The sequence below is a fragment of the Lutra lutra genome, chromosome 18 (assembly GCF_902655055.1).
Source record: "Lutra lutra chromosome 18, mLutLut1.2, whole genome shotgun sequence".
Classification (NCBI taxonomy): domain Eukaryota; kingdom Metazoa; phylum Chordata; class Mammalia; order Carnivora; family Mustelidae; genus Lutra; species Lutra lutra.
The window spans coordinates 27,788,766-27,801,802 of NC_062295.1; the positions used below are offsets into that span (position 1 = coordinate 27,788,766).

Sequence of the window (13,037 nt, forward strand, 5' to 3'; positions counted from 1 at the left end):
ATTAAAACTCACGTCTGCCAGACTCCCGAAGAGTCAGAGTAATCAGTAACATTTAAATGACGGAGCATCTGTTTTGTGCCAGTATTACTGATATTAAAAAAGACAACACAGTTCTGGTCTTTGGGGTCTTACGGTGCTACAGAGGCACAGACCGGTGGATAATGACAATGCAACGCACTATGTGTTTACAAGGCCCAGTGCTGAACCGTTGAGGGAGATCAGGCGAGGACCTTAGGGTGGGGCGAGCAGCCACCAAGAAGCAGGAGGCCAAGAGTCTCAGGTGGTCCCTTTAACAGTGTCACTCCCGCACTGTCTGGTAGCATGGGACCATATCGTGAACGGCAGGGGGAGACCAGTTAGGAGGCTCCTCCAATAACTCGGGAAGAAGACAGTGAGAACAGAACTAGAACAGGTCCCTTGGGAGCACAGATAACCAAGTTGGATAGCGATGCCTTACCTGTGCAGGAAACGCAGACACATTTGACTGAGGAAGAAGAAATTCACCGCCTCTTAGAGATGATGCATTAGAGGGATCTGTTGAACGTCAGGACAGATAGCTAACTAGTCAATAAAAAGAAAAATAAAAGAGCACCTGGGTGGCTCAGTGGGTTAAGCCTCTGCCTTCGGCTCAGGTCATGATCCCGGGGTCTTGGGATCGAGTCCCACATCGGGCTCTCTGCTCAGGGGGGAGCCTGCTTCCCCCTCTCTCTCTGCCTGCCTCTCTGCCTACTTGTGATCTCTGTCAAATAAATAAATAAAATCTTTAAAAAAAATTTTTAAAAAAATGAGTCTAGGTACCAACCTAATTAAAGAGATAACTCAGGGCACCTAAACTCATCTTGATGAGTTCTGGGGGAAGAAAAAAAAAAACAACCTCCAATGTAAGTTTAAAAAAATTAATCATTGAGAAGGAACAAAAGAACAAAAGTTCCACTGAGAATTGCAGAAATCTAGAGCACCATGAGCATGTCAAAAACAAGACAGATTTTTCTGTTCCTCTTCCCCCCCATCCCTAATAAAAGCAAGACAATCTTCAATTAGCTACGGAGCCTTACATTAAGCTTTAGGATACACACGTGTCTCGGTATAAGAAAGCATTCTCCCCTTGTTTGGTTAGTAAAGGAATGGTCATACTGTCATGCAATTAATTTAATGCCCCACACCTTTTCCTTTTTATGAAGATCATTCCTTGAAGTGTTTTTCCTCTTTTTAACATTACCTCACTGTGACTTTCACATTTCTAGGGTAAGACATTCATGGTGAAAGGAAAAGGTTAAGGAGGTAGAATATAGTTTTAATTTATCAAAATTCTTAACAGAACGGAGAATAGGCTGCTCCGAGGAAAGTAATCCACAGGGGAAAAAGTAAATCCTAAACCAAAATGTTACCTTTCCTGATTCTAGTATTTTAGTTATAATAATTTTAAAAGTTAACAATGTAAATGGTTTAAAATGGAGGATGGGGTCTGGCTGGCTCAGTCGGTTATGCATCTGACTCTTGATCTCAGCTTAGGTCATGATCTCAGGGTTGTGAGTTCAAGCCCCACACTGAGCTCCATGCTGGGCATGGAGTCTACTTAAAAAAAATAAATAAAAAATAAAATGCAGGATGGATCTTTTTAAGTAAAAATCCTATACATTTTGATTAATTTACACATACATGAGTAAAGAACAAGTAATTTTGCTGTCATAAAAATACAGCAGAAACAGATCCATTCGGGGGGGGAGTGGGAAAATGAGCTCTAAGTACACTAACTTGTTTTCTAAACTAGAAGAATGGAGGAGGAATTTTTCAGCATGCTTGTGCATATAATTATAAGAAGTAGGAGAAGAGTCATCACAATTCCCATCTTGCCACCTCATGGCTCCTTCTCCAGGGTCTCAGCTTATCCTACAGTCAATATGTCGATACTGTCAACGAGCAGATCAAGGAAGAAAGGATTTCCGAAAGGAGGCATTTTAGGTTGCCCCCTGGAAGCCTCATTACTAACCCTACACATTCCCAACACAGTAAGTGACACTTAGGAATCCAGAACCAAAAAGGTGGTCATCGGCCCCCAGTAAGTGCAAGTCCTTCTTCCCCCACGAGCCTCCGAATGACATATGAAACCCCAGGCGCAGCCCAAACTCAGCCTTCCCTGAAGCGTTAGCCCAGCCCCGCACCAGACGGCAGAGAGGCCGCCTCCTACTCCGTGTGTCAAGATGATGGGGACTGCTCCTCCGACCCCAAACCTGCAAAGCTCTTCTACACACACGAGTGAGTCAGCGGCGCGCGGAAAGGAAACGCACAAAGCCTGAGCAAACCGCAGGTAAGGGGAAGCGATGGTCAGTGTGTCTCCGGCCAGAAAGCACATCAAGTTTCCTAACAACGCTCCTCCCGCAAACTGTTCTGGCTAAAGCAGCAGCGCCGGGCCTTCCTGCGGATGCGGCTTCATCCTCTCCCTTCTTCGGACTCTGACCAACGCTGCGGGGACCAGGTCTGAGGACGCTTCCCCCGGGCGGTGGCACGGTCGGGCCGCCGGCACAGCCAAGACTCGGGAAGGCAGAGGGAACAGCCACACACACAGCTCCTGGCTCATCCGCTTCCCTCCGAAGCCAGAGGAGCCCGGCGGGGCCGGCGGGAGGGAGGTGGCAGGTTCCCCGGGGAAGAAAGCAGAGCCACCTACCTTCTCTGCGCCCGTGAACTTGACGTAGAACCAGCGCGACTTGATCATCGTGTCACCTCCTACCCGCAGAGGAACAGAAGATGGAAAATAAAAAGAAAAAAAAACAAACAAAACCGTACGATGAAGAAAAAGCGGTGTTTCGGGCAAAGGCTTCCAAGGGACGCGGCAGAGGAGACGCAGACAGGCGAACGCGCTGCTTCAAACCTGGCCTCTGCCCGCTCGCTGCCCCCGGGCGCCCAGGGCACCGCGCGCTCCTGCTGCTGGAGGCCGCCCGCCGGATCGCCTCTCCCGGCCGCCGGCTCGGCCTCCCGCGCGCACGGCCTCCGCGGGGCTCTCGTGGCCGCCTGACAAGGGAATTCCTCACGCGGGCTCCAGCGGCCCCTCGCCACTGGCACGGGTCCCTGACGCAGGAGGCAGGCCCTCGCCCGGAGCCTCCCAGAAGGACAAGCTCCGCCTCCCGCCCGGCCCCCACGGGGATGAGGACTGAATTCCAGCACCCCGGGACACACATCACACCTGGCCAAAAGTCACTCCTACAAGAGCCTGTGTCCCCATAGAGGACGCTGCCACAGCGTTAACCCCATGATCCCCAAGGCACGATCGGGAGGCGACCTTTCTCCACGCCTACGGAAGGTTTCAACACTAACAACAGTCCAGTGTCTTCAGCAGAGAAGGAGTACGAATCCATCCGAAATTCTGAAGCGGAAACAACATCTTCTGGCCTCTCGCAGCCGCAGCCGGAGAAGGAGACACTGGGCCAGCCTTCCCTGGCCGTTCCCTTCCCTTCCACCGGCTGCCAAAACAGCTCCTGGTGTTCAGCCTCAGAAACCAACAGCTTGGAGGGTGACTGCCACTTCCAGCATACAGTTTTTTTTCCCCCCAGAAATGGAAAGGCAGTGCTTTTATTTTTGTTTTACTACTATTAACCCATTAAACTTTTCAAGATTTCAAGAAAAAAAACGTGAAACAGAATTGTAGCACCCCCTTTACCAGATGCAAGAAACAGAAGAAATGGAGAATGCGGGGAGAAACCCCGGAGCGGGGCTCCCGCAGGTGTGAGCGGTGCCCCCCACCACACCCACATCCCCCGTGCTGGGGCTAGTGCACTCCCCGAGCCAGGCACAGCCCCAAAACATTTAACAGTGTGTCAGCACGTCTCTCGTCCTTACCTGCCACACCCCTACCCCCAGGTAATAAATATTTACTTACTCAATACGAAATAACTAAGCTTCACCTGCACTTACAGCACATTCTCTAGAACACTGCACACTCCCCTCACCCGCAGAGAGAAGCGGGGGAGTCTGAGTTTTCATCATGAGCTTCCATCATGGTCTGAAAGAAACTGAACTATCTTACCACTCGGCCGCTCTGTGCCCACTTTCACTGCAAACGATGAGCAGTAAGTCCCTTCCCTGCACCTTCCCAGCACCCAGGGGCTCTACTCCCTAGAACACCTTTCCGTCCCCCACTACACTGCCTAGTCATATTCTCTCCTCTGGATTGGCACTTCGCTGTCCCTGAGTCTGGGTCACGTGCACCTGTCTCTTGCCTAACTTCTCCCGCACCCTGCCCCCTGGCAGCACTTCTCACACAAGGTTCTTTTTGTCCATTTACATCTCTGCATCGCCCTCTGAAGAAGAGCCCCCCCCATCAAGTCCCAGCCTCCCTCGGTCGTGTTCACTCGGGACCCGTGCCTGGACACAGCTGATGCGCAGTCAGTGTTTGATGGACAGCACGGGGGGAGGCAAACTTGGGTCACCTGGCACGAACGGGGCTGAGACAGTGTGTTAAAGGCCTCGGCACATTTTTTTAGCACAGTAAGTTCCTGATAAATGTCTACCAAGATTGCAGCCTTCAGTGGGGAGAGGACGGAACCGCTACCAAGGGGACAAAGCAGCTCGGTAAATGCACTGATGGGCAACCCTGAGAACCCTTCGGGAACTGAGGCCGCTGTACTGTCTGTACAACGTTCTGTGATCTACACAAACTGTAACACCGGTCCAGACAGAGTCCCGGTTCTCTCGAGTGGAGCACGGGAGCTCAGGAGGGGGCAGACCACTCACACGGTCCGGAAGGAAGTGGCAGGAGGACAAGAACTTCGAGGGGCTGTGAGCGCCGGTGAGAAAGGCAGGGAGGGCTCCCATTTAACAAGCTGGGTGAGGGAAAAGTGAGGCCAGAGGGGCCTGTGGTCTGGAAGAAGGGGAAGCGTACAGGATTTTACTGGACAGAGGGAATGGGGAGGGGAAGGAAGACGCCTGACCACGGACCAACTGGACCTACAGACGTGATGGCAAGACATTCTGTGTTCAGGGACAAGATTATGGAAGACTGGCTCTTTTAGAGCTCGCTTGCTCATGCTGTTCCCCCTTTTACCATAATCTAAATAAATGCTCATGCAGAAGAGGACAAGGTAAGATAACGTACGGTTCCCAACACCTAGAATCTGGAAATCAAGCATTTAGACTCACTTGCAGGCTGAGTGAATCCCTAAAAGTTCATGAAAAGCAAGTGTCTAACTTTCAGCATGGGGCCCCCCTTTTCATTAAAAAGAAATAACGAAGTCCCACTTGGTAACATGCTGAATTTTCGCAGGCATTCGTTAACTGAAGAAACAAAAAATGCAAGAATTTAATGTTTTTTAATGAATTTCTATTTTACTAACCATCCCTCCTAGAAACACCTAAAAATAATAGGCACACCAGGACACGCTGCATGTGAGCCTTTAGCGTCCTGATAAAGGCTGTGCCTCCCACGCTGGGGAGTGACTGGATCAGAAGACCGCAGAGAAGAAGGAGCGAAGCCCAGAGAGGGGTAGTGACGTCACCACAGTCTCACAAGGGCTGTGCTAACTAAGCTGCGACTCTGAGCCTGCCTGGCCCCCGAGCCTAGCGGAGCAGCTTCAGCCTCCCGCACACGGTGTGTTCTGAGAGCTCCGGTGAGACTACACCTGTGTTACGCACATCTGGTCACACAGTGCGATCATGGAACACAGAGAATTAGTAACACAGCACAAATCTCCTAGAGTCAAAGGGAGATAAAAATAAAACTGCGATTTCTCTTATCCCCCCAATTATCCAGTATTTGCATGAATATAAGGCATCGCCTCAAGGGACATCAGAAAGGAGATGAGTGTCAATCGAGATGCAGATGCTTAAAGCATCTTAAAAGAGGGGAAGGATGAGAACCGGCAGAGGTGGGGTAAAAAGGCCACATTATGAGGGAGAGTTTGATGCAACAGGCATTGGTCACCCGCGAGAGCTTTACAGACAGGGGGACCTCAGAGCCGATCCCGGCCACGCCACATGACGGGTGCGACCGCGAAGTCGTTCTCTCTCTCAGCCTCAAGTTCCCCATCTGTACACAGAGACTCATCAAACCGACCTTAGAATGGGCCCATGTTTGCAAAGCAGTTAATGTAGCTCAAAGTTCCTGACTGAGCTGGATACAAAGTTAAACGCGGTGTCGTCACCTTCCACTAGCCTCAGCCTCCCGCCCTCCGCCTAGGAGCTACCGTCCGCTGGAAATGCAGAGTATCGCCTCTTAGACCTGACGTCAAACTTCCACCTGCTGAAGCTTTAACTGAAGCTTTAACCACACGCTGACAACGTGCAGAGCCTGACTTGCCAAAAGGAAGGAGCAAAAAACAGTGGGAAGACACCCTAAGTCGACCTAGCTCCCTGCTGAACCAAGAAGGAAACGAGGCCACCACTTGGGACCGGCGAGGCAGTCAGCTCCAACAACAGGAGCGTGTTCTCCGGCAGAGGCAGGGCCACTTCTTTAACCTTCATGTCTCCTGGAGAACTAAAAGTCCGTAAAAACATACACAGAAATTTAACAAACTAGCAATTGAGTCCTTTTACTATCTCTGAAACTATTACCAAGACAGGCTTCCTGCAGCAACTCGTGTCCCTTCCCCGACACAAACCCCTGCTCCTTCCAGCTCCCACCAGCCTTGTTTTGCTTTAAGCAGACGGTTTACTGTTAGACGGGGACAGTCTATGCGGAGGAACTGCTTCAGCTGCACTAGACGGACCCCATTTCCACCCCAGCCGCCCTTGGAACACGCCACCTCGTCAGGCAGAGCATCTGAACGCTTGTGAAAGGCGGCTGAAGAGGTAGGGTGGGCGCTCACGGACTTGCCCTGCCTCGGCAAACTCCTAAGAAAGCCTCCAGAGGACTCGTTACCTGTCTTCCCACCTCCATCCGGGCTGTTTCCTTTGCTGGGAAAGACCCTTCCTCTTTCCGCCAAGCCTCCTCGCCCCCGCCCAACCAAGCCCAGGCGGTCATGCACACGCTTCGCCTGCAAACCACACGCACACGCGCGCGCACACACACGCGCACACACGCGCACACACACGCACACACACACGCACACACACGCACACACACACACGCGCACACACGCGCACACACGCGCACACACACACACGCGCACACACGCACACACACACGCGCACACACGCGCACACACGCACACACGCGCACACACACACGCACACACGCGCACACACGCGCACACACACACACGCGCACACACGCGCGCACACACCCTCTATTCTTATCTCAGACCTCGAATCCTGACAAAAGCTTCCCCAGACCCTCCAAGAAAGTGCTTGCAAGTGACTGTTCCAAAGTTTAGCTTAACAGGAAAGCTTCAAATTACTTGAACACAAATTACAGAGATAGAGCAGATTGTAAACAGAAAGATTTTTATCCTGCTCTCCTGCTATTCAGCAGCAGCCCCCCCCCCCCCCCGAAAAAGCCACATGTTCTTTCTTACTCATGACGCTCCAGGATAAATGTGTTCCTCCTTAAAGCCTCGGGGGAGGGAGAGACGCACGTGAGCTGAGCACTGCAGGAGACAGACATCGTGCCTGTGTTATCTGCATCTGACCTCCTCTCTGCTCCTAAGAGGCACAGGGCCTCTCGCAGGAAACAAGCCAAGGCTCCCTGCCAAGAACAGACTCAAAAGGCACCACTCCAAGCTAAGTGGTTTCCAGAGTCCTTGAGGGAACCAGGCCAAAGTCCCACCTCGGATTTCCAAGGTGGGAAAAAGTCCTCACCAGACGCCCAAACATCTTGAACAAAGACTGGGGATGAGGACTCCCTCCACACAGGTCGGCTCTAGACTCTTGGTCCCGTTGAGGGGTCCTGGATCACGATCCCCGCTCACCGCTATTATTATCCGGGGAAGCGAACTCGAGCTATCCAAGGGCCAGATACGTGAATAATGACCTACATTACGCACGGAAGGAATGCAAGTAAGGCTCAAGTTTTGAACCAATCAGCTTCACAGAGGTGAACTTTGATACTTAGAATTCCTTGAGGTTGTATGAGTTTTGTGTTATTTTTTTCCTTAACACTTTCCAAAAAGCCCTCAGAAAGGTCAAATTGTTTAAGCCAGAGTTAAAGGCAGGAAACCAATAATCCTCTTTCGAGAGGAAGAGCTAAACGGAGCTTTGCAACATGGTCTCTGTCCATGCAAGCAATATGTTAAGGAACATTCTATTTATTCATTTTCCTGTTACAGAAAGATGTTCGGCTGGATAAAGTAGCTGAATAAATTGTCTGTGTTGGACATTAAGGGCCATAGAATTTGAACTAAAAAAGTGGCTCAGGTGCTGTCCATACTTTCACTGCTATGGAAGGAGGAGACAGCTGAAGCCCACACAGAAGGAAAGGTATGGGTTTGAAGGAAATTATCAAAATATACCAAGGTTACAACTAGTAACAGGATCAATGTCGAAGAAATTTTTCTAAAAGGTTCCTAAGAGTAGATACACTGTAATTTACTTTAAAATATAAAAGTATCTAAGCTGTGCTCCAATCACCTTGTCTACATCTAAACATTAAAAACCAAGAGACAAAGGCAGCATCCCTCCCTTGGGTTTCAGACCTTGACAAAGATGAAGGGGTTATTTTCTCACGGAAGCCACATTCCGGATTTCTGATGAAGTGTTCCATCAAAAACTCTACACCAACAGGATCTAATTCTTTCCAGTTATAACAGAGCATTGTTTAGAGACACTGGTCAGCAAGCACAGAACTTAAGAGATTTTACGAAAATAACGCAACATCTGACGGAGAAGAAGAGACAACCAGCAGCCCCTCCTAAAGGCATCAGCACATGCACAGAGGGCACGACCGTGATCCCGGAGAATATGAGAATGAGCTACACGTACGCAGACCGCAACGGAGCCATCCCTTCCTGAAATGACTTGGCAGTCTGGTTGGGGAGACTAATGATACACACAGGAAGTGACTTATGACCTCCTATTACAAAACAACAAATCCCACAAGTGCAAATCAATACACCACACACAGAAGTTGATGAGTATCTAGAAGGCAGTGAGAGAGAGATGAGAGGTGGATGAGAAGGACTTGCTATGAAAAAGCAGCTTTGAAAAAAAAAAAAATACGGAGGCTGATTTGGCCAAGGAAAAGAACAAGACATCCCAGGTAGACACAAACACCTGCAAAGCAAAAGATAAAACTGAAATTGCGCTCTTTCCCATCAATATAAATTCCACTGATAAACTCTGCTTGTGTTCACATCTCTGCATCAAATGCCTTTGAAAAATGACTACTTCTGAAGTTTGACATTGTCTTTTTATAAAAATGTGTGGGTCCCCACACATTGCTAAACAACTCTGCCCATATACCTACTTCCTTCACACACAACACACAGAATTACATAGAAAAATGGCAGCTGAGTTATTTTAACGGGTTTTGCAGCACGAATTCAGAATGATTATAATTACAGCTTCTCTTTTAAAATGAGGTTTTGTTCTTTAATATTCACTGACTACTAGCTCGCTTCCCACACACAACACAGTATTTACCCTACAGTGGCTCGGTGCATCAATTATGGTAATAGTTTGTGAATAACATTCACATTATGGAAAAATGAGCCTGGTTACTTAGCTCTCCCTCTGGAAAATTGTCACAAACATACGTATCATCTGTCTCTACTTAGAGTACAGCAATTAGTAATTATAGTTATATATACTTTTGTAAAGCAAAAGGGGAAAATAAATCTGAAATGTCATGTTTCCAAATGTTCTTAGGATATTGTCTAAATTATCGTGTTTGAACTCCAGTTGAAAAAGAGAAGACGCATTTTGACAAAACCAAAAGTCATCACTAATCGCACACCGGATACGGAAAAGTAGACAAAACACTTCACAAACGACACCACCTTTGAACAATTTCCTCTTCAACCAGATCAGACTAGGTATGAATAAGCCACGGCCAGCGGGAGACCTGAGTGTTATGCTGGGGGCAAGACAGACCGAATTCAAGTCCCGTCTTACTCATTCTCTAGCTCAGTTAAGCAATTATTTACTGAGTGCCTACTGTATACCAGACACAGAACCTGGTGCTGTAGAAACCTTCAAAATGATATAAAATAACTTTTTCAAGAAAGTTACCTTGTAGTAAAGGAACCAGAAACATGCCAATACCACTTAGCGCGAAGTATACAGATTTTGTCAAGACTTTTAAGATGCAAAAGTAGTTCAGAAAAGAAAATTATTTCTGTTGGCAGAGAAAGGAGGTAAGGGCTCTACCACGGCCTCAACTGCTGCAGAACCGTGGTGATGACAGGACATTAGAGCCTACGGAAGAGCAATCCTGGGTAACGACGGGGCCAAGATCCGAACATGAGAATGGACAGGCACTCAGGGGAAGCGGAGGTGAGGGCCAGAGGGAAAGAGGCCAAAACCTGCGCAGCTTGGTTTCTGACGGTCCTCTGCGTGGGTATTTACATGGCCCAGGATATACATTACTTACTGCGTCGACTCCCAATTTGTAAGGACTGCTCATCTGTAAAGTGCGGAGGACAGAACACTCCCGGAAACTGAACTGATGAGATTATCCTGCAAGTAACCTGCATTAGTGTCCAGCACCAGTAGGCTCCCGACAGGTCCTGAGACATTAGCAATCTGTTGCAGCCAAGAAAATGACTTTTTTTAGACAAAAGGTAACTGGAACGAGAGTTCTTAAGAGGAAAGAGGAAGGGAAAAGACCATGAAAAATGTTCTGCCATCGTGGATTCTGTCCGTCCACAGTGCCCTACGATACTGACCACTTGAGGGTCCAGAATTTCTGAACACTGGGCAAAATTTGGAATGAATGATCATGAAGACGAAGTCTGCACAGGTGGAATGTGAGAATTTAGAATCCAGCCCAGGATCACTCTGGATGACGTATCACAGAGGCATTTAGGATTCGGGTCCTCTCCCAATGTCATTTCTCAGTGTCACCCCAGCCTTTCCCTGCAAAATGCCAAAGGGAGACAGGCTACCAGAAAGCAATCCAGGCGCCCTGCCCACCTGAGGGTGACTAATGACTCCTGCAAGAGCTCCTTACTAAAGATCTGATCCAGGGGCTCTCAGAGTACACATCGCCAGACGGGCAGCATCAACACCCGGAATTTGTTAGAAGCATCAATTTCCAGGGTGCATGAGCGGCAGTCAGCTGGGCGCCTAACTCTTGGTTTCAGCTCAGGTCATGATCTCAGGGTCATGAGACCTAGCCCTGTGTTGGGCTCCACGCTCAGCACAGAGTCTGCTTGGGATTCTCTCTCCCTCTTCCTCTGCCCCTCCCAGTCCTGCTCTTTTTCTAAAATAAATCTTTAAAAATAAGCGGGGGGGGGGGGGGATTCTCAGGCCCTCTCCCCAGACCTACGAAATCAGAAACCTTGGGTAGGTGGGGTAGGGCCCAGCAATCTGTTTCCACAAGCCTTCTAGGTGATTCTGCTGCTAAAGTTTGCGAATCACTGATCTAGTGTGACCTCCCAGTTGCAGAGTGAGGGAAACTGAGGCCCAGAGAGAAGGTCACAGGTCTCCACCATCTCCAGACTCCTAGCCCTTCGTTCTCTGTACTACACTGCCTGTGTAGACAAGCAGGCAACAGATATGCCCTGGATGCAAGCTTTTAGCTCTGCCCCCTGCCCTACACCTAATACGCCCTAGCAGGGCTCCAATGGAGGGGTTTTCTGGCAAGCAGGGCAAAAGAGAGAGAAGCCAAAAAGCCCACGGCTCAGTCATGGGGGTGGCACCAGAAGCAACTACAGGTTCCTGTTCTCAAACAGATGTCCTCAACCATTTCCAGTAAAGGGGCAACTAGTAAACACTTGAGGCTTTGCAGGCCATACGATGTCACAATCATTCAACTCTGCCATTATAGCTCACAAGTGGCCACAGAAAAAAAGACATAAACAAAGGGATTGAGCTATGTTCCAAATAAAACTTTGTTTGCCAAAACAGACAACAGATCAGGTTTGTCCATCAGGGCTGAGGTCGGCTGACCCGTTGCAGAACCTGTCTGGCACGGAACAGGTATTCTACAAAAACGTAGCTGAATGAATAAATAAATACAAGGGGAGTCTGGTTGCTACTGTTCCCTACGTTCCTCAATGGCTCCTATGGTCACTCTTCTTCTTTTCACATCTCAGCATCAGGACGGGTCCCTGCATCTGCTTGTGCAGGCTACACCTGCAAAAGGATGGAAGACTTGGGGTGTGTGTGTTGGGGGGCAGTGGGGCATAGGCCATGCCTCTCGCCAAGTCAGAGCCCTAGCCCAGGGTTCCTCTGTCAGGAGAAACGGGAGACCTCTGTGATGCACACAACGGCACACGGTGCGCACCACACCATGTGCCAAAGAACCGAATCCATTTGGGGAGAGCTGTTCTCTAATTTATACATAAATATCCCCCGTCTCCTACTCTTTTTTCTTTCTTCATCTGGACCCCAAGATATGTATTGATAATTCCTGGACACTCCTGCTGGCAGTTCTCCAGACCATGAGTAATCTCCACATAATGCTGGTTTTAAACCCTTATCGAAATTCTTGAGCACATTCCTGACGGTATGTATGGAGCTACTTCTATGGCACTGATAGACCGTACATATTACAAAACATACAAGTAAATCTCAGGAAAATATACAGATAAAATGACCATAATTTTTAACGTTTTACCCAACCTAATGGTGCTGTTATTTCAAGGTACGACTTCCACTGAGGGCAAAGCAAGTCATTAATGATCACGGATATAAAACCTCAATTGTTTTTATAATTTAAATCTTCTGTCCAAGTCCTTACTAGATATGATTCCGTAGTTGTTGTCTGTCCTTAGTAACATGGTTGATAAGGAGCTCGTAAAAATAAGGGCCCTGCAAGCTCTACAACTTTCCTGCTGCCCCTATGCTTATGCACCTCATCCCACAGGTCATCTGAAGGAATTCGTAAAGATAACTTGTCCTTTTTGTAAGGGTTAAAGTAAAGAGTGTAACCTGGTAATGCACTTCCTGACCCACACAAACTGGAACATGTCCCAGAACGTGGGGAGAAAAGTGTAAAGGCTGAAGGA

General features: G+C 48.7%; 1 protein-coding gene across 9 annotated transcripts in view; it reads right to left on the reverse strand.

Moving 5' to 3' along the window:
- The window catches only part of AUTS2 (activator of transcription and developmental regulator AUTS2), a 1,101,696-nt gene that overhangs the window by 750,567 nt on the left and 338,092 nt on the right, over positions 1 to 13,037 (reverse strand). Inside the window, exon 1 of one of the 9 annotated variants that reach the window (XM_047714572.1) lies at positions 2,666 to 2,728. The exons of the other annotated variants lie outside the window; for them this stretch is intronic. Within the exon in view, the coding sequence (XP_047570528.1) occupies positions 2,666 to 2,713 (48 nt within the window). The 5' untranslated portion in view covers positions 2,714 to 2,728. Of the gene's footprint in view, positions 1 to 2,665; positions 2,729 to 13,037 lie in introns of those variants that run through there. 9 annotated transcript variants of the gene reach the window in all.